Source organism: Mercenaria mercenaria, chromosome 13, assembly GCF_021730395.1.
Source record: "Mercenaria mercenaria strain notata chromosome 13, MADL_Memer_1, whole genome shotgun sequence".
In the NCBI taxonomy this organism is placed as follows: domain Eukaryota; kingdom Metazoa; phylum Mollusca; class Bivalvia; order Venerida; family Veneridae; genus Mercenaria; species Mercenaria mercenaria.
In genome coordinates this window covers 34,742,565-34,767,517 of record NC_069373.1, presented here as the reverse complement: position 1 = coordinate 34,767,517, position 24,953 = coordinate 34,742,565, and the positions used below count along the sequence as shown (strand labels likewise).

The following is a 24,953-nucleotide window of genomic DNA, read 5'->3' as shown; positions in this document are numbered from 1 at the left end:
GTTGGTTTTCTCAAGGCGTGGCTCATTTTATTTTAGGATGTTCTAAATACAATGAACTTTGCCTAAAATTCATTATATCAGACAATGTATATAAAAAATGTAGTTGAATTATTGCGGTGTGATGTAAATTAAGGTAAATACATTAGTCTAATAAATTAACAGAGAGACGAGTCGCTTCAGCTGGTATTGAAGATGTTATTCAATAAGAAACCTACACCTGCGGTGGATACCGCCGTGGGGTAGGTGACACTCGTGTGTGTCTCACTGTGCAACACATGGTGTGCTGCCATGAAGATGGTCTGAATACGACCCTCTCCTGGCGGCTTGGCACTTATGGATATATGGCGGGTGCATCGCTCGTTTTACAATTACTCAAATCATTGCCAGTCATGCATTTTGACCAATATTGTAATATATATTTTATACATCCTTAGTGTAATTGACTTTATTTGGCGTTCTTAATGTGTGTATAAGTAATTTGTGAAAAGGTTGCCAGTGTGTTACATGGTAATGTATAACCTGTAAAATATGTACAACGTATGATATCATATCATATCATGCGAGTATGATATTACAAAATCTGTTACTTGGATGATCATCTATTCTCCATACATAAAATATAATCATAATATGTATTTATTCTACTAACAGATTGTGCGAGTTTTCTACGTGACAAAGAAATTATTATATATAAAATTGTATGTATGTAACAAGATACTATATATGTATAAGTTACTTTGAAATAATGTTCTGTTCTCAGTGCTTAATGATAAAGGTGTATTCTCCGTCGATCCAAACCTTACCAGAGTTTCTTTGTACTTGACTGTTTATTTGCAGGACACACATACAACAACATATATAAGCATGTAGTGGTTTCATTAAGTAATAGCATGGTTACATTCTGCTTATTTATTATGATACAGTACACGTATAATCGTTCTTATTGTGTCTTGGGCTTATTTGCATTCTCAAAAGACTCGTTCTGATGAATAAATAATTGCTAAAAAGGAATGTGAAAGAATAAACAGCATTGTTTTCATGAATATTATATATGAGCCGTGCCATGAGAAAACAAACATAGTGGCTTTGCGACCAGCATGGATCCAGACCAGCCTGCGCATCCGCGCAGTCTGGTCAGGATCCATGCTGTTCGCTAACTGTTTCTATAATTGCAATAGGCTTTGAAAGCGAACAGCATGGATCCTGACCAGACTGCGCGGATGCGCAGGCTGGTCTGGATCCATGCTGGTCGCAAACCCACTATGTTGGTTTTCCCATGGCACGGCTCATATGTCGTTTAAAGAATTTTCTTAACTAAAAGAGATGATACATGTGAACTTTGTATTTAAAAGTGAATATATTTGAAGAGCAAGGAATAAAGCGTAATCTTACCTGAATTTCCTCCATCCATAGCACCAGACCCAGCCATATCAAAGGGTTTCACTGAAATATATTCGTAGATATTATTATTTAAGGTGTTAATGATGAATCACATTTTTTTTGATAAAAACATACTTTTCGAAGTGAAGTTAATGTTATATGACGCACACATTCTTAAATGTTGATTCCAAAGTTAACTCTGAAACTTTTTTTTTACGATTATTCACATGCGTTGACGAACATGGTGATTTAGAACAAAAGGAATTAGATAAACCAAGTACATACTCGTCTGACGACGTTTAGTTTCATGGACTGATTCATACAAAATATCAATATTAAATATGTATTATATGTCAAATATAAATATAAATAGTAGCTGTAATAAATGGTATTGATATGTTATCATTCCAGAACACATAAGGAACTATTTCTACCCCTCGAATAGTATAATTCGTAATCTTTAATATCTATGACTTTCAAATATTTCGAGAAAGTGTATTGTATAACATGTATGCATGTATATAACTAAGCAGTTTTTATAATATGAGCCACGCCATGTGAAAACCAACATAGTGGTTTTGCGACCAGCATGGATCCAGACCAGCCTGCGCATCCGCGCAGTCTGATCAGGATCCATGCTGTTCGCTAACGGTTTCTCTAATTGCAATAGACTATGAAAGCGAACAGCATGGATCCTGACCAGACTGCGCGGATGCGCAGGCTGGTCTGGATCCATGCTGGTCGCAAAACCACTATGTTGGTTTTCTCATGGCGCGGTTCATATACATTCTGTTGTATAACAGAACAAAGTGACGACCATGACTGATCATCTGTGCAGCACGGTCATCCAAAAACATGTTTACTGAATTATATTTTAAACCGCCCTGCAGATTCAGGGGTTTTCAAAGTATTCCATAGAACCATACAGGGAGAACAAGTCCTTTACCCCGCCAACCCCTCTCCACCTTAACGGCCATGTTGGATCTGGATCCATGCTGGTCGCAAAGCCACTATGTTGGTTTTCCCATGGCGCGGCTCATATCTATTCTGAAAGTTTCGTTCTGTTGGAAATGAAGCATTAAGCCTGTGGACAATTGTCATAACTTCTTGTCAATTTGTTAAATTGACGATGAACTGTTATGTTCAAGTATACAAATGTATGTAAATAAATGTCTGTTCTGTTCTGTAATGTAGTACCATGCATCCATTTTGTTATATTTAAGGAACATTTTATTGCTATGTAATCACCATCTGGATATAAATTTGATGAAGCTATATCAAGCTGTCGAATACCAAATTGCCGCGAAACCCATGACGTCACGTTAGCACGTGTCAGTTAGCTTACTTTAAAAGTATGTAATTTTCGCTCAAATGAATTAATGTTAAAGGAGGAGTAATTATAAGGCATATTTTGTGGTGGCTATGAAATATCAAATACTGTCGGCTTTTCAAAGCACAACTTTTGACAAGCCAGTGTATCTTATATCCAGACAACAGTTTATTGCTTAAGTAAATTATGATTGTTGATGTTACATGAAACAAAACTAGGTAACAGCGACAATCCTCAGTTTTAAAAAAAATGACTTTTGATATGTTTTAAATCAAAGTTCTTATTTTTTAAAGTAGAATTTTATACTTTATTTAATTTTACTGTTACACTTGTTATTCTAAATGGCATTATTTTATATGACAATGCCACCATCCAGTCTTTAATGTTCTTCCATATTCTATGTTGAGCTGAATAATAGATCTACAGAAAAAGTATCCGACTTGGTAATAATAAAGTATTCAAACAAATTAGTTAAAATGAAATATTAGATGGACGCAGTTTAATTCTGTTGATGTAATGTCCATTTTGAAAAAAAAATGCATTTTATCATTGTCATGTTTAGATAACACAAATTACTAGATGAGAAATGTTTTACTGATTTCGATTAAATAAAAAGAGTATTCCAAAATGATTAAAAATCATAACATACCAGATACCACTGCTAAAATCAAAATGGCCGAAGTCACGCGGAGGTACATTTTGTTCCAGTACCGCTATGACTTTCAGACAACAGCTTCCGACTCCAAGGAAAGGTTTTGGAGTGTTAGTATGTCTGTTTACTGTCATATATGTATGAACCGATATGTTAATCACATTTGTATATGCTAAAAGCAGCTGTTAACGACATTTTATTAAGACATCTTAATCCCCTCTTCCGAACATTTGTCGTATTAACCGCATATCTAAGATAATGTTTTATTTAAGCTTAATTTTCTTAGTGATTCATTCAAACGAAAAAAAGAAGGTCAAAACAAAATGTTGTTGACTGCGGTTTGCTAGCGAACGTGTTCTGTTTTAGATCATTATAATAATCAAAGACAAGAATACTTTTAAAGGTTTTCCTATACAACTCTATGTAAAACTAAGTTTGCCCCAGGGTAGTGCCAATTTCAACCCTAACCCTAACCCTAATCTGACTAAAGTTCATCTCCTGTTACGCTACGCATTTAGAAGATCAAGTACTTAAGTCAGACTGACCCTAACCCTAAACCCTAACCCTAGAGCGGAGTGAATCAGAATATTTCGAATGTGAATATAAAGTTCATATATATTCTAGAATCCGTTGCTGCTTGTTTTTGTTGTTAAAAACAGTAGTCCTCAGTTGTTCACACACTCACACAATACCAAGATTTTAAAAAATGAATATGGGACTATTTTTTACACGTCCAGAATATTTGTGTGATGCGGTCACAAAGAAATAGAAGGAAAACTAAAACGACGCGAGGTTGAAACTTGATAGTTGATTTAGAGCTATAGCCAGGCTAAAAATCGTAGACGCTTTTTAAAAGTAGAAGAAAGATGTTTTAGATATATTTTTCATATAGGGCAATTTGTATCAATTTTTACTCAAAGGTTTACAAAGAAAATTGTATTGAAATTTAGGCATGCTTTTATATATGTGTGACTTGTTTAAAATAAATTCATTTCATGTACAAAACCTTGAAAATGTGTAGAAAAATCTTCACATCAAAATAGAAGGAATTAAAATGTACTTCTAGACAATATTTTCTGCATCAATATTTGTTAATGAGAAAGGTCATTATCAATTCGAAAATAAATTTTGATGCTCATCTGGAAGCATGCAAAATATACTGTGAAGGTCCACTGAATGTTAAAAGATTTATTATTTTATTAGAGTCTCATCCATTTACAGAACATAAAATATATAGAGGATATTACATGAGTGTCTTTTCTTATTGAATTTATTAAACTCGTTGAATAAAATTGACAAAATGCTCGGTGAATTTATTAAACGAGTTGAATAAAATAATAAAATGCGAGGCCCTGACGAGCATTTTATCAATTGTATTCAACGAGTTTAATAAATTCAATGTGGAAAGTCACAAATGTAATATTCTTTTTATCACATGTTATCTTTTCCTGTCGAAACAACACAAATTCTACTTTCTTTTACTATATAAACAAGTCAATTTGACCAACGTCATCTATACTATAAACGACGTCGACGTCCGTCAAAGCTTTATTACACTAGTGTATTATTATTTTTAAGTAATGGCTTTATTACACTCCCGCGACGTGAAACATGTGATAAAACAGCATATAATACAAAATAAAAACATGTAAATGGCCATTCTTAAAATAATTACAAGAGACTTTTAAAGTACATGGTACTAAAAACTATACGTCACCTTTAAACATAATATTACCACGAGTATGTAAAATCAGTAATGTAAAATGGACAGTATGGTGGTTTTTGTTGTCCAACTTTGTGTCAGTTTTCTGATAACATGTATTTTACTAAATAGTAATTTGATCTTTCTGATTTATTTGATCACATGTTTATACTATAAATACATGTTATGAAACACGTCTGGCATCCCCAGACATTGTCAATCGACTGTGCGTTTTGTGTTGAGTTCAGTATTAAACAACTGACATATTTGGTATGACTCAAATTAGCAAAGAAGGAACTTGAAACGGATCATAGGCAAATATAAAATCATAATTTATATTGCATACAAATTTGTTTATATTTGACTGTGTGGTGAGCTTATAGGCAGTGTACATGTATAAGTGGTCGGTGTATAAACTGCCTGCCTGGCCTGTTAATGCATTAGATCCAGATGTAGATAACAATTCCTTTATCCTGGTATCGTTTTATTTGTTTAATATTTTCTTTCTCCCTCACCGCCCCACCACCCACCAGACTACTTACCTTAACTGTGTAACTTTAATATTATATTTCCCTTTATAATGAGAAAACTTTTCCCTATTATTTGACCTAAGATAGAAATATGTTTGTTAATATTGTTGCATGGATTATATACAATTGTTTCGCTCGTATGCTTTAGATTGTGCAACATTTCACTGATATATACAATAATTTAACATTAATACATATAATCAATTTTAAAACGTGATCAGAGTAATTTTAGTATATTGTAAATCAAGAAAGTTAAGGGGTGGGGACACCCTTCTGTTTGCAGCATTGTGAATCAACTACCTCCCCCTTTGCTCTCCTAATAATACAAACAGAAAAATAAATGAAAAGATGAGGGTAAAGTTAGGGTTAGGGCAGCCGGTTCGCAGGTTTCTCAGCTTTCTTGAATATTTTAAATCATATAATGTAATTAAGGTATTTTCAGGAATGTTAGCCTTTTGGTTCAATGTGCTTTTTACATTTTTGTCAGCGTTATGATATTGTCATTTGCTGTTCCAACATTTTGTCATTTCTCTGATCTCATGTAATTTTATATATAAAATTTTTAATTTCTGAGTTATTATTGTGGAATTTGTTATCCAACTTTGACATCATATATTTTTGACATTTCTGATTTATGGTGGTTTTTCTTGTCCAACTTTGTGTCATTTCTCTGATAACATGTATTTTACTAAGTAGTAATTTGATCTTTCTGATTTATTATTTGATCACATGTTTATACTATAAATACATGTTATGAAAATAAACACATCTGGCATCCCCAGACATTGTCAATCAACTGTGCGTTTTGTGTTGAGTTTAGTATTAGATCAACCAATTGACATGTTTGGTATGACACAAATTAACAAATAAGGGACTTGAAACGGATCATAGGCAAATATAAAAAGCATTAAACATTGTTAGTGGTGTATGCGTATTGGTGTGTGATTTGTTGTTTTGAGTAGTGTCTGGTAGTATCAAATATGTGTGAAGGTTAGAGTATGTATGGTAAATGTTAATTGCATGATATATAAAAATGAAAACGCCCGACTAGTACTATATGTACCGAAAAACAATTAATGACAATGCCAATCCTGTATTCACTATAGAGCAAGCGAACGTGTTCTGTTTTAGATCAATATAATAAAAAGTCTTAGAAGCTTTATAAAAGAAGAAGAAAGATGATTTTAGATATATTTTTCATATAGGGTAATTTGTATCAAATTTTACTCAAAGGTTTACATAGAAAATTTTATTGAAATTTGGGCATGCCTTTATATATGTGACTTGTTTAAAATGAATTTATTTCATGTACAAAACCTTGAAAATGTGAAGAAAAATCTTCACATCAAAATAGAAGGAATTAAAATATACTTCTAGATCAATATTTGTTAACGAGAAAGGTCAATAACAATTCGAAAAAAACAAAACAAATTTCTTCTGGAAGCATGCAGAATATACTATGATGTTCCACTTAATGTTAAAAGATTTATTATTTTATTAGAATCTCATCCATTTACCAAACATAAAATATATAACAGCATATAATACAAAATAAAAAACATGTAAATGGCCATTCTTAAAAGATTTACAAGAGACTTTTAAAGTACATGGTACTAAAACTATACATAGAAGGTAAAATCAGTAATGTACATTTTGAAAAGTATAAAAATGTTGCTAGTTGTGTAGGCGTACTGGTGTGTGATTTGTTGTTTGAGTAGTGTCTGGTAGTATCAAATATGTGTGAAGGTTAGAGTATGTATGGTAAATGTTAATTGCATGATATATAAAAATGAAAATGCCCAACTTGTACTATATGTACCGAAAAACAATTAATGACAATGCTTATCCTGCAAAATATTAAAATGATCAGCTAGGGTATATTGCAGCATTCTGAACAGTTGTTTTCCGATTTGAATTGTGTAATTAAATGGGCAATTGATCAAGATTATGATACATCTGTCACATGCTTCCTGTGGATAATAATTAATCTTGATTACCATTATGTAGCGTGTCGACAGCTTAAAATATAAATCTCATCCTATCAAAGTTAGTCATTCGGTCGAATGGTTACAGGTCCAATGCCCTGCAGAATTACATACATGGATGACGTGAAATCCGGACGAAGTTATAAACAATTTTCGTCGAATATACGTGGTACTTGTTTCATATTTCATTAACAATATGTCGCCATTTACTGGAAACCTGTCGAATCGAAAGTACAACTTATCAGGCGGGCTGGAATTTCTTAAGACTTATTTCAGTTAAGAAAACCACGGTCTCCGAGGTATTATCCAATACCTGGAGCTCTTTGTAAATTGTTGGCGAATATGAGGAATGTAAAAAGCACCGTTGTTAAAAAAGAAAAAGAAAGATTTTCTTAGAAATCGAGATGTACACTTTGGCTGCGTTTCCTTGATTATACCTTTATGTTGTCATATGTTATCATTCCTTGGAAGAACTACAACTTTTTTTATCAGAGAGTTAAACAGCTTTCATCCCGATATAAAGTTTACGCATACTATTTCACAAGAGTCGCTCTCGTTTCTGGATATAAATATATTTAAGGGAGAGAATTTATGTGTCGAAACTGACATATATGTGAAAGAAACTAATAACCACCAATATTTGGACTATACCTCATACCATGTAAGAATTGTATTCCGTATAATCTAGCAAAACACTATGTGCGTGAAATTAGCCAGAGCAGCCAGAGTAGCCAGAGTTTAGCCAGAGTTCAGCCAGAGTAGCCAGAGAAGTCAGAACTCTGGTTACTCTGGCTGGCCAGAGTAGCCAGAGTTCAGCCAGAGTAGCCAGAGTTCAGCAAGAGTAGCCAGAGTTCAGCAAGAAAAAAACAGAGTTTCTAGGATGTTGAAATGTTCTGGCTACTCTGGTCAGCCATAGTATCCAGAGTAGCCAGAGTTTCTAGGATTTTAAGTGTAGCCAGAGTAACCTGGTTCACAAAACATTTTCCATCTTAGCTGAGTTTGATTATGAAACTTAATATGTAATTTCTATCTAAATAGCATGTTTAAACTGAATTTCAAGTTAATTACTATTTTCAAGTGGCTATTTAGAGTAGCCAGAGTAGCCAGTACCCTGATAACTCTGGAGATGCCAGAGTAGCCAGAACTTTTGTTACTCTGGCTGGCCAGAGTAGCCAGAGTTCAGCCAGAGTTCAGCCAGAGTAGCCAGAGTTCAGCCATAGTAGCAAGAGTTTCTAGGATTTTGACATGTTCTGACTACTCAGCCAGAGTATCCGGAGTAGAGTAGCCCGAGTCACCAGGATTTCATTTGCTCTGGTTACTTTGGCTGGTCAGAGTAGCCAGAGTTTCTAGGATTTTAACATGTTTTTGTTACTCTGGTCTGCCAGAGTAGCCAGAGTAACCAGGTCCCATGTTCACAAAAGTTTTTCAGTCTTAGCTGAATTTGATTACGAAATTTAATAATTGAGCCGTGCCATGAGAAAACAAACATAGTGGCTTTGCGATCCGCGCAGCTGGTCAGGATCCATGCTGTTCGCTTTTAAAGCGTATTGGACTTGGAGAAACTGTTAGCGAACAGCATGGATCCTGACAAACTTTTGACAATCTCCAATCTGGAAACAAACAGGTCTCATTGTAATGGATCTCTCGAAAGCTTTCGACAAGATCGATCATCAACTCCTCTATAAAATCGTGAAACTTTGTGTCTACAGAATCTCTCTATCCTGGATCCAATCTTTCCTTAGTAACCGTTCCCAATCTGTAGTAGTTGAAGGCTCACACTGTTTACCAGTTCTATCAGGGGGTTCCTCAAGGTTCAGTGTTGGGTCCTTGTCTCTTCCTTTGTTTTATCGATGACCTTCCTGACTGGGTTAAAGGTAGAATACGCTTATTTGCTGATGACACTATCATATACCTCAACATAGACTCGTTAATAGACTCTTACAAAGTTCAAGATGATTTGACAAAATTAGAAGAATGGGAACGTAATTGGTCTATGGAATTCAATCCTGATAAATGCGAAGTAGTAGGAATCTCAAAAAAAGGAGAAAAAATATCATCTTTCCATATAAATTACTTAATCAAGAACTAAAAACTACAGAAAATGCTAAATATCTTGGGATTATTATTAGCGATGTCTTAACTTGGAAACACGTATTAAAATTACATCTTCAAAAGCTAGTAACACTCTCAGATTTATAAAACTATGTACAATGTAATAACAATAATATGAAAGAAACTGCCTAAAAACATACGTTCGCCCATAATTAGAATACTGTAACACCATATTGCATCCATTGCAGAAAAAACTTAGTATATGAGATTATAATCATTATTATATTATTATCATCATCATCATCATCATTATTATTATTATTATTATTATTATTATTATTATGTTGAGCGCCCATTTAATATAAAATATACGTTCAAAGGTGCTTAACAATTAAACGTGACATATCGCAGATATGTAGGAAAATCACAAAAACATGGCATATGCAATATTAAAACTGAAACTGAATGATTTGATTAATGGTTATTTGTACAACATTATTCGGGATGCATGTATTCTTCTATGTTCTAGTGTCTGCCATCTAAGTTTAAGCATTGATGTTACGCTGCTTTGGTATGAGTAGTCAGAACATGTAAAAATACTAATAAAGTCTTGTTACTGTGGCTGAACTCTGCCTACTCTGGCAGCCAGAGTAACCAGAGTTCTGGCTACTCTGGCTAAACTCTGCATACTCTAGCCAGCCAGAGTTACCAGAGTTCTGGCTACTCTGGCTACTATAAATAGCCAATTGAAAATAGTTATTAACTTGAAATTCAGTTTTAAACATGTTATTTAGAAAGAAATAACATATTAAGTTTCAAGATCGAATTCAGCTAAGACTGAAAATGTTTTGCGAACACGGGACCTGGTTATTCTGGCTGACCAGAGTAGCCAGAACATGTTAAGACCCTAGAAAAAAAATATGGCTACTCTGGCCAGCCAGAGTAACCAGAGCTACTTTAATTAACCACTTGAAAATAGTTATTAACTTGAAATTCAGTTTTAAATATGCTATTTAGATAGAAATGACATATTAAGTTTCATAATAAAACTCAGCTAAGACTGGAAATATTTTGCGAACATGGGACCTGGTTACTTTGGCCAAAACATGTTAAAATCCTAGAAACTCTGGCTGAACTCTGGCTACTCTGTTAGAAACAGCCAGAGTAACCAGAGCAAATGATATCCTGGTGACTCGGGCTACTGTGGCTACTTTGGCTGACCAGAGTAGCCAGAACATGTTAAAAATCTAGAAACTCTGCCTACTCTGATTGAATTCTTGCTACTCTGGCCAGCCAGAGTAACCAGAGTTCTGGATACTGGATGAACTCTGGCTTCTCTTGCTGAACTCTGACTACTCTGGCCAGCAAGAATAACCAGAGTTCTGGCTACTCTGACTGAACTCTGGCCAGCCAGAGTAACCAGAGTTATGACTTCTCTGACTGAACTCTGGCTACTCTGGCTGAACTCTGGCTAAACTCTGGCTGAACTCTGGCTACTCTGGCTGAACTCTGGCTACTCTGGCTGCTCTGGCTAATTTCACGCACATCAAAACACTATAGACGTATAATATCACATGATGACAAGTTCAAACATTGGCGAATTCTTCGTAGGCAGAGGTTACCCACATGATGTATTCCAAATTTGCAGTTGGGAACATAAATAGTGTTATTCCTTTTACTATTGTGTATGATCCAGCTCTTCCGTGAATTGATAACACTATTAATAAATACTGGAATATTTTGAACCTGTCCAAAAGCATTACAACTAAATCCGTTTATGAGAATTGTAAATTTGTTGTTGCCTTTATTTACATTATTTGATAAGTTCAGAGTTCAATAAGCAAAGTGATAAAGCTTATTCCACGCAGAGATGTAATGTTAGACGGTGTTCTCATTGTATCAATATCCAAACAGGTCCAGAATTTACCAGCCAAATGACTGGCCAAGCATACAGTTTACATCATAACGTAAACTGTAAAAGTAAATGCGTAATATATTTGATTACTTGCAAAATATGTGACAAACAGTATGTGGGAAAAACTAAGCAACCTGTATCAAAACGCATGAACAGTCACAGATTTGATATTAATAGTTTTACTGACCCTGCTTTTTCCTCAATGGTTGCATCGCATTTCAATATAGAAGAGCATTGCTTAAAGGTCTTCTCCTTTGTTTCAATTCCAAAGTTTTATTTGATATTAATTGACAAATTAACTATTTGTATTGATCATTATAATGCCGAGTATATCGTTGTTTTTCCCCCTGTTTCTGTGGGTTTTTTTTATATAAATAACCATAGGAAATTATGTATAAACACTATCCTACTTTTTACTCGGTATGTTTGTTAAATTCTTACGCCGAAACGTTGGAAGTTAATAATAATCTAAGAACAAACACTACACGTGTTGTTGATTTTTCCTGTTTAAGATGTCGCATTGAAAGAATTCTAAGTACTACAAACAGTGAGAAAGATGTGACAACAATTTTGATATTATGGCATTACATGATTACTGATTTTTACTCATTTTCCAAAATATTTTTCAAAACATGGCCGTTAAGGTGGAGAGGGGTTGGCGGGGTAAAGGACTTGTTCTCCCTGTATGGTTCTATGGAATACTTTGAAAACCCCTGAATCTGCAGGGCGGTTTAAAATATAATTCAGTAAACATGTTTTTGGATGACCGTGCTGCACAGATGATCAGTCATGGTCGTCACTTTGTTCTGTTATACAACAGAATGTATATGAGCAGCGCCATGAGAAAACCAACATAGTGGTTTTGCGACCAGCATGGATCCAGACCAGCCTGCGCATCCGCGCAGTCTGGTCAGGATCCATCCTGTTCGCTAACAGTTTCTCTAATTGCAATAGGCTTTGAAAGCGAACAGCATGGATCCTGACCAGACTACGCGGATGCGCAGGCTGGTCTGGATCCATGCTGGTCGCAAACGCACTATGTTGGTTTTCTCATGGTGCGGCTCAATCATAATTTGGTATATATTTACACCGACCGTTTCTCTTGGTGTTTCTTTTAATATGTACTATGTTGTTGTTTTACATGCTACATATACAATTACTTTAAAGGCACTGACCTCCAGATCGTAAGACGGAAAAAGAGAGAAAAAGTTTAGATATCAGAATGTTTTTGCTATATTTCTTAGGAGGCTTTTGAAACATAGCTATTGACAGACTATATGTTACGAAAATAAATAAGAGCTAATCGTTGTGGCTTAAATTTCCAGCGCCTGTAACGGTGAACCGTAGGTTATCTGCCTTTATTATGAAGTTTGTACATAACGACCGTTATGTACGTATTCCTCCGTGGTGTTTTGGTCAAGAACGCAGGAAATTTTTATTGCCGCTGCAGCCGGGTTCGACTTCCGACACAAGGGCATTTTGTTTTTCTTGATTTGGCATTTTAATACAGTTTAGAAACAAAAATTCATGTTCTAAATTTCATAATATGATCAAACTTCGATTAAAAAGAAAGATCATTTACAGACAAAATCTGGAGACCAGTGCCTTTAAACATGCATTCGTAATTGTTTTACCAGTGTATAAATATTCAAATACATTTTATGGATAGTGCCTGCGATAAACATTGTTGTCGGCCCGCCGGTAATAAGTAATTCTTTTATTTCAGATACAAGGTTTCTGTCTTTAACGTATTTAATTCGATTGAAAACAGTTACAAGAAATTCAACAAGAGCTGTCCGTAAGACAGCCAAGCTCGACTATTCGAAATATTGTCACAGAAGCAGGAAATTATTACCCAAAATGTTAAATATCAAAAGAATTTTAAGTTCGAAAGGGGACATAATTTGACCAAAATGCATATCAGAAATATGGGACTTGATGTTATCGACTAGTTTTATAACCCCGGAGAAACATGTGAAGTTTCAATTCTATATCTGCATTGGTTTTGGAGATAGTAACTTGCATGTAAAACTTTAACCAGAATTTTCTTAGTCCAAAAGGGGGCATAATTTGCTCAAAATACATGTTAGAGTTATGGAACTTGACCCAGTGAGGTTTGTAATTGACCTAGAAAAAGAATAAATAAGTTTCAAAGCTATATGCCTTTTGGTAATAGCTGTATGTTCTTGCACGCAAAACTTTAACCAGGATTTTGTAAGTCCAAAAGGGGGCATAATTTGCCCAAAATACATGTCAGAGTTATGGCACTTGATTCTATCAAATAGTTTTATAACCCCAAAGACAAATGTGAAGTTTCAATTCATTAACTGCATTAGTTTTGGAGATAGTAACTTGCATGTAAAACTTTAACCAGAATTTTCTAAGTCCAAAAGGGGGCATAATTTGCTCAAAATACATGCTAGAGTTATGGAACTTGACCCAGTGAGGTTGGTAATTGATCTAGAAAAAGAATAAATAAGTTTCAAAGCTATATGCCTTTAAATGTTAGCTGTATGTACTTGCATGCAAAAACTTAACCAAGGTGTGACGCCGACGCCGACTCCAGGGTGAGTAGAATAACTAGACTATTCTTTGAATAGTCGAGCTAAAAAGGAAACAAATATGTTCTTTATTTTTAGAAGAACGCAAGTTTTTAGCAACTATTTAAAATTCTCAAATGTACTTAAACAAACATTTTTTTACAGATTTGTCGAATAATGGTTAACCATATTTCGTTTTTTTTTTATTCAATTCTCAAATATTTTATATTCAATAATAACAATTATGATACATGTAATAATAATAATAATGATGGTTATTATTATTATTATTATTATCATTATTATTATAGCAATAACAATGACTTTATTTTAAGAGATGTATCACAATAATGGAAAATCACAAACAAGATGCTGCTTTGAGAATAAAATGGGTCGCACCATGAGAAAACCAACATAGTGCGTTTGCGACCAGAATGGATCCAGACCAGCCTGCGCATCCGCGCAGTCTGGTCAGGATCCATGCTGTTCGCTAATGGTTTCTCTCATGGCAATAGGCTTTGAAAGCGAACAACATGGATCCATGCTGGTCGCAAATGCACTGTGTCGGTTTTCTTATGACGCGGCTCAATAATCCCCCACTTCCAGAGTCATTTGAATCGTCCTGTGGCTTCTCTCCTGCGGATTCTTCCGGTAAAACTTAATCAGATTATGCTTACGGCTTATTGCGGTACTGGCATGATATTTGTGGTAATTCATGTAGTGCCAAACATGACCACTATGACGGTTTACTGTTATAAGAATATTTCTTTAATAAATGTTCTTGATGTCTGTGATTTCCATTACAACCGCCTTCCAAATGACTCTCTGGTCTCCTGGTAGTCAGCACGCTTCGTGTATTGTTCTCACTGAAAAAAATAAGCTGACCAATTAAAGTCATTGAATATAAAGTAATTTTAATATTTTACCTGATAAGAAATGATCTCACTGTGCTGTATCGCACGAATTAAATCATTTCGGTATAATACTTATTCATAAATTTAGATCTTAATATATAAATAACTGCAAATATTGGAACACTATGTGAGATTTTGGTGACAGCTGCCGATAATGGTGTGAACACGTATAGCCCAACACATCTGCATTGATTATAAATACATGCTTGCTATCATCCATGTAATTGTATGTAATATTTACAACAGGATATTATCAAACTTAACAAAACTGTTTCGACACACTACCCTCACTTTCGTTAAACTTTCCTGTAAGTTATCAAAATATAATGTGCAAAGCCTTACTAAAACTTTTCAAGTTCTACCTAAGCAAATGTTTATCCTGCTCCACATCATCTTCATATAGGCTTTGACTGTCTTCTCCATTCTCAGAGTCTTCATCATCATCATCCATGTCTGAGTTTCCAGTGTTATTTTCTTCATCCATCAATGAGATCTTGTTTCTGACTTTAATAAAAGATCTATCACTATCAGTATCTGAGGAAGAATTTTCATCATCATAATCTGTATAGGAATCATCATATTCCTCCTCTTCATCGTCGTCATTATCATCCTCATCATCATAAGAACCATAGCTACCAGTGTTAGTTTGCTGACCATTGTCAGTGCTATCAAAATCGAAATTCTCAGCTTCAGGTCGCTCTATTTCCTCACCCTCATCTTTGCATGAGTCCTGATCGCTTTCCTCGTTCTGATCAGTACTTTCTTTTCTCCGTCGAGTGTCATTATGTTCATAGTTATATCTATCATTAACACTGTATCGATCATATTCTTGACTGTCGTAGTCACTTTGATCATACTTTTTGCAATAACTATCCTTTTCTGTATCATAACTATTATAGTAGTCATCACTATACGTGTCAACTTCATAATCACTAACACTGCCATACAGACTCCTCCTTTCACTGTTATTCTCATCTTGGTAATCACTGACGCTTGTGTTATCAACACATCGCACAAATTTATCATCGTCTTTAACACGTTCATAAGCGCGGCCTCGATAAAACAGCTTGCCACGGACTACTTGCATATGACCACGCTTTGCGTCATGCTTGTTCTTTGGATGACCCTTGACTAGAAGTTTATCAGCAGGGTCGTCTTCACCAGGATTATCAACGAAGCGGCGCTTATATATACTGTCCATAATCACAACTGAAATAAATATAATCACCACTATTTATTACCGAACTGTTGTTGATGTGGCGGTTTCGATGGGCAATATGTCTTCTTAATACTACATGGAACATTTCTTAATTAAAACAGTTTTTAACAGTTGTCATCGCTTTATCATCTGACTTGGACGTGATGCTGTCCTAATATGAATACAAATTAAAAAGGTCTGGCATTTTGGTTATTTCAATGGCGAGCTTTTTAAACAATATATGGTAAAAATCTGACCACCGATGTGGTGTATGCTAACTTACTGCCTCTTTTATATCTAGGTGTATCTTTGACATTCCTTCTTCGTCTGTATATTATAAATATTGTCATGGTGACAGCAATTACAATCATTCCCGAACACAACATCACTATCAACCAAACGTAGTTGGCAGCAATAGATCGTGGATACGCTGCAACAGAAAAAGACGCGGGTTATTATTATTATTATACTCCTTTTATTAAAAAGGCAATTCAAAAATATATCAAAAAGAAGGACACTAGTATTTTGTAAACTGCTAAAGGTTAGCTTTGTCACAGAAATAAGACTGGAGGAGGAAAGAGCTTTTAAAACTTTCTGGTCAAGTATGAAGCTCACCTAATCCAGCCGTTGCAATAACCTTGAGTTCGCTATATTTACGATGAAGTCCGTCAAATACGACAACTCGTATTTCATAGTCTGTTCCAGATTCAAGATCAGTAAGCACCATATAGTTTCTCTGTACCGCATCCAGTGACTTTTGCCAAGCCGATGCACCTATAACAAATAAAGTGTAAGCCTTCGATTAAATAACTGATTGTACCTGAAATGTAAACCTATCAATCAGTTATACTCTAGACAGAGTGAAGACACCATAAAACCAGGCATGTTTCACCTACTTATAACTTGTTTAAGGTATGTGCTATATAAATTTATCTTGTTTACGAAAGACATATCTGATATGTTAGACATTAATTATAAATGGCATATTCTATCTGACTTACAGAAAACGTTAAACAAGTGTTGAAATTGTAAACTACGAGCTAAATAAATAATCATTTGCTCTTTCACATATAATACTGAAACAAATAAAACTGTAGGATCTAGTAGTATTTGTCTGTCCAAATCATTGTAAAAAGTACACACCTTTTTTTCTAAATTCAACATAATGCACTTCTTGCTCACGAACGGTTACTTCATCCTCCCAGCTGACATTTATTGAAGACTTTGTAATATCAGATGTACCAACCACAGGCGGTGCAAGGGCTGTAAGCATAAGAAGAGACAAAGCGAAAGAAATTGCAGTTAAACTTGTAGATCTTTTATACTTGATAAGGGTTTAAACAAACTATGTGCATCTTTCTTCATTCTTATCACCATTTTAGAGTGATCTAACTGTCAGCTTACTGAAACTTTTCATAAATACAATATTATCTTATATTTGTAGACTTTCGGTCAGATCAGGATAATTTTATTTTTTTACTTTTTACTGAACTGGTGAGTCAATGCAAACAACAAACCCTTTTTTTTCTAATCAAGCAGATACTGGATTTTAAACGCACCATAAGTTGAGACTCGGTATCTCGAATTCTAAGGGACGAAAGTTTTACTTCCGAAGAAAAGGCTGATAACCGAATTCGACTTAAAATGATATTTTGTGCACGTTTTTTCGGGACGGGACTTGAAATTGTCTTCGAGATAGCCGTAAATTTGAGATAAGCGAGTTCAGGATATCGAGTTCCAACTGCATAACTAAATTTTTGAACATATTCAGAACAAATGTATAAAAGAAAACTTCGTACATGGTTTTAATGTAGTTGACACTTCTATAAAGGTACCTTCGCCTCTCCCGCGACTAGTTCGAGCAAAAACGTGAACTCTATACTTTTTTGCAGGTAACAATCCACCAAGCAGAGCAAACTCGGCATTCGGATCATCAATTTGCAGAATATTGTCTTGAAACGCTCCAAGGTTTAGGCCATCAACTGAAATCAATGATTACAGTAGCAATTTACAAATAACAACTAATACTGCCACGGTAACGGAACCTTTGTATAATTACAGCTATAGTATAATTTTATAAGCAATTTAATACAATTGAAAATGGAAGGACAACTTCAAACTGGTTTTTAATTTATTTCCAACTAGTTTCGGCTTTTAATGCTTTCATCAGGGGTATAATGTTTACAAGCAATAACGTTGATGACGTCATGTGGAACATGACGTCATAACAACGACGTCAAAACGTATGCAACAGCATGGCGTAATTTAACATTCAAAAACATTATACATATTATACAGAAATGCACAATGTAAAGGATCTATGAAGATACATTATTTCCAGAGAAAATGCAGATAGCAAAAAGGATATTAAAAGTCTGGAAAAAACTTGAACATTTATAATGCTTATTACTGTATTTTATATATCAAAAGTAGTCTATAGAATTGACTGATTATACAGAGAAAAATGTAAGAAATGTAAAACATAAAGATTAAAAATCTTAAATTAATTATTAGTATAAATATTTTGAGTTCATTCCATTTGGATAAACTGTGTCTAACTCATGCATCCAGTAAGTCTCCCTCAGAAGACGTTTCCAATCACCATTTATGTGTTCTATGGGCATGAATGAAAAGTCATCAATTGTGTGAAGGTTGGAATTAAAATGTTCAGAAACATTAGTCAAAGATTCGGGATAATGGTTTATATCAAAACGATGACTATTCATGCGTTTAGAGCACATCTGGTTGGTCTGTCCAACATACTGAAAATTACACCTTTTACATGTGATAACATAAATTACATTTTTGGAACTACATGAAAGACTCTTTCTAATACTGTAGTTTTTTCAAAGTTGCAGAAGATGTAAACAATTTAGATTCATTTATAGTTGAACAATGTGAGCAGCGAGCTCTATTACATTTAGAAATTTGACCATACCTACTAGGTCTTGTAAAAGAAGAATGAACCAGAATATCATTTAAACTAGTAGGTCTCTTGTAAGCAACAATAGGCTTGAATTTAGAAAGGTACTGAACACTCTGCCTATTAGAAAGTTGTAATACATTCCAGTACTTATTCAAAACCTCCCCAATGTTAGGTAGAGATGGATTGTATGTACATACAAAAGGAATTATGTTATTAGAAGTGCCATCTGTTTTACTACTAATTAGTGCATCATCCATAGACATTGACTTTATTTCATCAAAACACTTATCAATTATCGACATGGGATAATTTCTTTTGATAAAAAAAGTTTTTAATTTCTCCAGTTCCTGTACAAAAGAATAATCATCTGAGGTAAGACGTCTGTAACGCTTTGCCTGACTTAGAGGAATACTCCTTTTACAAGACATAGGATGAGAAGAAGAAAATTCTACATACTGGTGGCTATTAGTTTGTTTTTCGTCAACTTTTGTACAAATAATACCGCCATCATTCTTATATATCTCAACATCCAAAAAGGTTACTGTTTCCCTAGAGATGCTACTGGTAAACTTTATGCTCGGATGATAACTATTTAAATTTTCTATGAACGACTGAAGCTTATCAAAACTGTGCTCCCAGATAAAGAAAATATCATCCAAAAATCTAAACCATATGAGAGGTTTATATTGACAAGTTTGTAAAAAATCTGATTCAAGCTTGCCCATAAGCAATTTAAGGCACACGTACGAAAATGCATTTTTTTCTCAACCTGAAGTATATGCATGCAATTGAGGAATTCAGAAATCCTACATAGTTTTTATATCATAAGTACGACGAAATTGATGAAACACGTCTACCTTTTATATATGATAGAAATTTCGTTCAGTACAATGTATACATAGAAACAAAACATTTTTAACAAGGTTTATTATAAGGGTTTGTACACCACCTGTTTGATATCCTATGTCGTACCCTATCAAAATGCCATTACATTCTTCTTCGGACGGCTTCATCCAGGTAAATGTAACAGAATTACTGCTCCTTTTCCCAACTGCTAACCATTGTACAGGTCCGGGAACTGTAAAGTTTATAAATTAAAACATGTTGGCACGAGATTTTGATATGACAGTAAAGTTGGTAGGCAGTTGGTAGTTGGTAGTTGGTCATTCGAATAACCAACTACTTACTAGTTGCCAGTTGGTTATTCAAAATGTATAAGCAAGTCTGATTACCTTTTAAAACATAATGATAAAAAATCATTCTAATCCATGTTTTGTTCTTTAATATTAATCTTCATTTTTTAAAAATCATTCAGAGTCTCAAAAGTACCTTGAGAGCCAGTTGCCAATTCGCGTTTTGTTTCGAAAAGCTTTTTTCGTCACAATGGAAAAAATCATTCTTTTGAATTTTATATTGTTTTTCAAAAAAATTTTGCACTTTCAACAAAAAGATCAGTTTGGAAACACTAAGGGGCCGTTCCCTTTTCGCGTCGAAAAACCCAAACTGCCTACTGGTGGGCGTTGGTTTTTCGACATTTACTGACATCAGTGTTTTGGTAGAACATGATAAAAAAATTATTCAAACCCTTGTTTGGGTTGTTTTATGTTGTATTTATTTTTTTTAAAGCATTCAAGAGTCTTAAAATGTCCAGGGAGAGTCTTCCCCAATTCGCGATTGTTTGCAAAGCGGATTTTTCGATACATATGAATAAAAAAATTTCAATTTTACATATATTTTGTACTTTCTATAATACCGACACTTTAAAACGTATAGGCCGTTTTGGGAAAACCCGGGAGAGCCATTTGCCAATTCGCTGCGAAAAACCAAAACTGCCTAGGTGGCTTGGGGTTTTTCGGCATTTTACAGACAATCATATTTTTGGTCGAAATAAAAAAAATATCATCTATCCTTGTTTTGTTTTTTAAATTTTAAATATTTTTCCTTTCAATGCATTCAACAGTCCAAAAGCCCCAGGAGAGAGTTCCCAAATTTCGCGATATGTTTCAGAAAAGCCGCGCGATTTTCAGACACCTTCTAAAATAATTCATTTTTACATAATTTTGTACTTTATATAAATATCTGGACTTTCAACGTATAGATCAGTTTTGGGAAACACTAGGGAGCCAGTTCCCAATTCGGTGCGAATAACCAATGCCTATGGTGGGCATTTGTTATTAAACATTTTATGACATCATTTTTTTGGGTAGAACTGATAAAAAATTCATTCTAAAAATTTTTTGTTCTTTTTTTTATTTTATTTTTTTAAATGCATTCAACACTCTCAAAATGCCCCAGGAAAACCCAGTTCCCAAATCGCGTATGTTTCGAAAAGCCGATTTTTCAGACACTATGCATAAAAAAATTAATTTTCATATATTTTGTTCTTTGTATCAAAACCCGTACTTTAACGTTAGGTTCTTGGAAAATGGGAAACCCCAGTTGCCAATTCGCGTGCGAAAAACCAAAACTGCCTACGGGTAGGCATTGTTTATTCGGCATTTTACGCAGTCATTGTTTTGATGAACTGAAATAATAATTCTAACTCTTTTTTATTCTTTTAGTTAGATTATTCTTTTAAAGCATTCAACTCTCAAAATGCCCCAGGGAGCCAGTTCCCAATTCGCGTATGCTTCAAAAAGCGGTTTTTCAGCACTATGAATGAAAAAAAATTTCAATTTTAATATTTTTTGTTTTTTCGACAATATCCGACATTCGAACGTATAGGTCAGTCTTAAAAACATCAGGAGAGCCAGTTCCCAATTCGCTTGCGAATAACAATCCCACTGGTAGGCATTTGGGGTTTTTCGGCTTTTACTACAGTATAGATTTGGTCAAAATGATAAGAAAATCAATTAGCCCTTTGTTTCGTTTTTTAAATGTTAATATTTTTTTCTTTCAATGCATTCAACAGTTCAAAATGCCCAGGAACCAGTTGCCAATTCGCGATTTTTCAGAAACCCTTTTTTTAGACACTTGCATAAAATAATTCAATTTTACATATTTTTTGTTCTTTATATCAATACCCGGCCTTTCAACGTATAGATAGTCTTGGAAACCTAGGACAGCCAGTTCCCAAAATCGCGTGCGAATAACCAATCCCTACGGGGGGCATTGGTTATTCAACATTTTACTGTAATCATTGTTTTGGTAGAACACGTAAAAAATTTTTTTAAACCCCTTGTTTGTTGTTTTTTATGTTAGTATTTTTTTTTTAAAGCATTAAACAGTCTCAAATCCCCAGGAGGCCCAGTCCCAATTGCGATATGTTTCAAAAAAACCCGATTTTTCAGACACATAAAAATAAAAAATTCAATTTAATATATTTTGTTCTTTCGTCCCAATACCCACATTTTTCTACGTATAGATCGTCTTGGAAACATCAGGGGGCCCAGTTGCCAATTCCGTGCGAAAACCAACTACCTGGTGGGGCAGTTGGTTATTGACTTTTTACTGTCAGTCTTGTTTTGGTAGAACACGATAAAAAATTCATTCTAACCCTTGTTTTGTTTTTGTTTTATGTTATTTTTATTCTTTTAAATGCATTCAACATTCAAAAACACCAGGGCCCAGTTCCAATTCGCGATATTTTTCAAAAAAAGCCGATTTTTAGACACATTAAAAAAAATATTTAATTTTTACATAAAATTTTGTTTTCGCCCAAATATCCGCATTTTCAACGTATAGGTCAGTTCTTGGAAACCTCAGAGAGCCATTTCCCAATTCCTTGCGAATAACCAACTCCCTATGGTGGCATTTGGGTTTATTCGACATTTTCTGACAGTCATATTTTGATAAAACATGAAAAAAAAAAATTCAACTTTGTTTTTTTCTTTAATTTTAGTATTTTTTTTTTAAATGATTCAAAGTCTCAAAAATGCCCAGGGACCCGTTGCCAATTCACGATCTGTTTCAAAAAGTTTTTTTTCAGACCATATGAAAAAATAATTCAATTTTAATATTTTTGTTCTTTCGTATAAATATCCAACCTTCAACGTTAGGACGTTTGGAAACATCAGGAGAGCAGTTGCCAATTGTTTGCGAAAAAACCAATGCCTAGGTAGGCAGTTGGTTATTCGACATTTTACTGACAGTCTTTTTGGTAAAACATGATAAAAAATTCATTCAAACCCCTTTGTTTTGTTCTTTTTTGTTAGTATTTATTCTTTTAAATGCATTCAATTTTCTCAAAAGCACCAGGAGGCCAGTTCCCAATCGCGTTTTTTCAGAAAACCCGATTTTTCGAACATATGAAAAAATATTCAATTTTTAAATATATTTTTTCTTTCATATAAATATCCGAAAATTTAAACAAAAAGGCTAATTTGGAAACATAGGAGAGCCAGTTCCCAATCGCGTGCGATTAACAACTGCATGGTAGGCGTTGGTTATTCGACATTTTACTGACCTCATTGTTTTGATAAAAACATGATAAAAAATTCATTCTAATCTTGTTTCATTTTTTAATTTTGTTTTTTTCTTTAAATGCATTCAAAGTCTCAAATTGCACCAGGAGACCCATTTGCCAATTGCGATATGCTTCTAAAAAGGGATTTTTCAGCAAATATGAATGAATGAAATAATTAAATTTTTACAAAATTTTTTTTCTTTCGTATCAATATCGCATTCGCTTTTAAAGGTCAGTCTGGAAACCTCAGGGAGCCAGTGGCCAATTCGCGTGCGTAGCCAACCCCTCTGGTGGGAGTTGGTTTTTCGGCATTTAGACATCATAGTTTTTGGAAAAAAATGATAAAAAAATAAATCTGTCTTTTTCGTTCTTTAATTTTAATTTTTATTCCTTTAAATGCTTTCAAAAGTCTCAAAATGCCCGGGAGAGCCAGTTGCCAATTCGCGTATGTTTAAAAAAAGCGTTTTTTTTAGAAAATAAAAATAAAAAATTCAATTTTAATAATTTTTGTTCTTCGTCCAAAATCCGACACTTTCAACGTATAGATCAGTCTTGGAAACACTCAGGAGACCCAGTTCCCAATTCGCGTGCGAAAAACCCAACCCCTGGTAGGCAGTTGGTTATTAACATTTTACTGTCGTCATTTTTTTGGTAGAACACGATACAAAATTCTTTCAAACCCCTTGTTTTGTTTTTTTATGTATTTTTTTTCTTTTAAATGCATTCAACAGTCTCAAATAACCGGAGAGCCAGTTCCCAATTCGCGATATTTTTCAGAAAAGCGTTTTTTGACACTTAAAAATAAATTTTTCAATTTTACATATAATTTGTTCTTTGAACCAATATCCGACATTTTCAACGTTAGGTAGTTTTGGAAACACTCAGAAGAGCCAGTTCCCAATTCGCGTGCGAAAACCAAAACTGCCACTGGTAGGCGTTGGTTATTCGACTTTTTACTGACAGTCATTGTTTTCCTAGAACATGAAAAAAAATTTATTCAACCTTTTTTTATTTTTTAATGTTGTTTTTATTTTTTAAAGCATTCAAAAGTCTCAAAATGCCCCCGGAACCCATTGCCAATTCGCGATTTTTCAAAAAAGTCTTTTTTTAGACACAAATGAATAAAATAATTCAATTTTACATATATTTGTTCTTTCGTATCAATATCAACACTTCCAACGTAAGGACAGTTTTGGGAAAACACTCAGGAGACCCAGTTCCCAAATTTTGCTTGCGAATAACCAACTGCCTACGTGGGCATTTGGGTTTTTCGCATTTTACTGACACATAGTTTGGTAGAACAGATAAAAAATTCATTTAACCCTTTTTTGTTTTTTTATGTTAGTATTATTTTTTAAATGCTTTAAATAGTTCAAATGCACCGGGGAGACCCAGTTCCCAAATTTCGCGTATGTTTCAAAAAA

General features: G+C 34.2%; 1 protein-coding gene across 2 annotated transcripts in view; it reads right to left on the bottom strand.

Moving 5' to 3' along the window:
* Positions 1-12,623: 12,623 nt before the first annotated feature.
* The window catches only part of LOC123530429 (neuroglian-like), a 34,490-nt gene continuing 22,160 nt past the window's right edge, over positions 12,624-24,953 (bottom strand). Inside the window, exons 17-23 of one of the 2 annotated variants that reach the window (XM_053521511.1) lie at positions 20,074-20,202; positions 17,998-18,180; positions 17,342-17,461; positions 16,814-16,972; positions 16,482-16,628; positions 15,363-16,209; positions 12,624-14,952 (exon numbers count right to left, since the gene is read on the bottom strand). In XM_053521511.1, coding sequence (XP_053377486.1) covers positions 14,823-14,952; positions 15,363-16,209; positions 16,482-16,628; positions 16,814-16,972; positions 17,342-17,461; positions 17,998-18,180; positions 20,074-20,202 — 1,715 coding nt within the window. In that variant the 3' untranslated portion in view covers positions 12,624-14,822. The remainder of the gene's footprint in view (positions 14,953-15,362; positions 16,210-16,481; positions 16,629-16,813; positions 16,973-17,341; positions 17,462-17,997; positions 18,181-20,073; positions 20,203-24,953) is intronic. The other variant, XM_053521510.1, reaches the window with a different exon arrangement.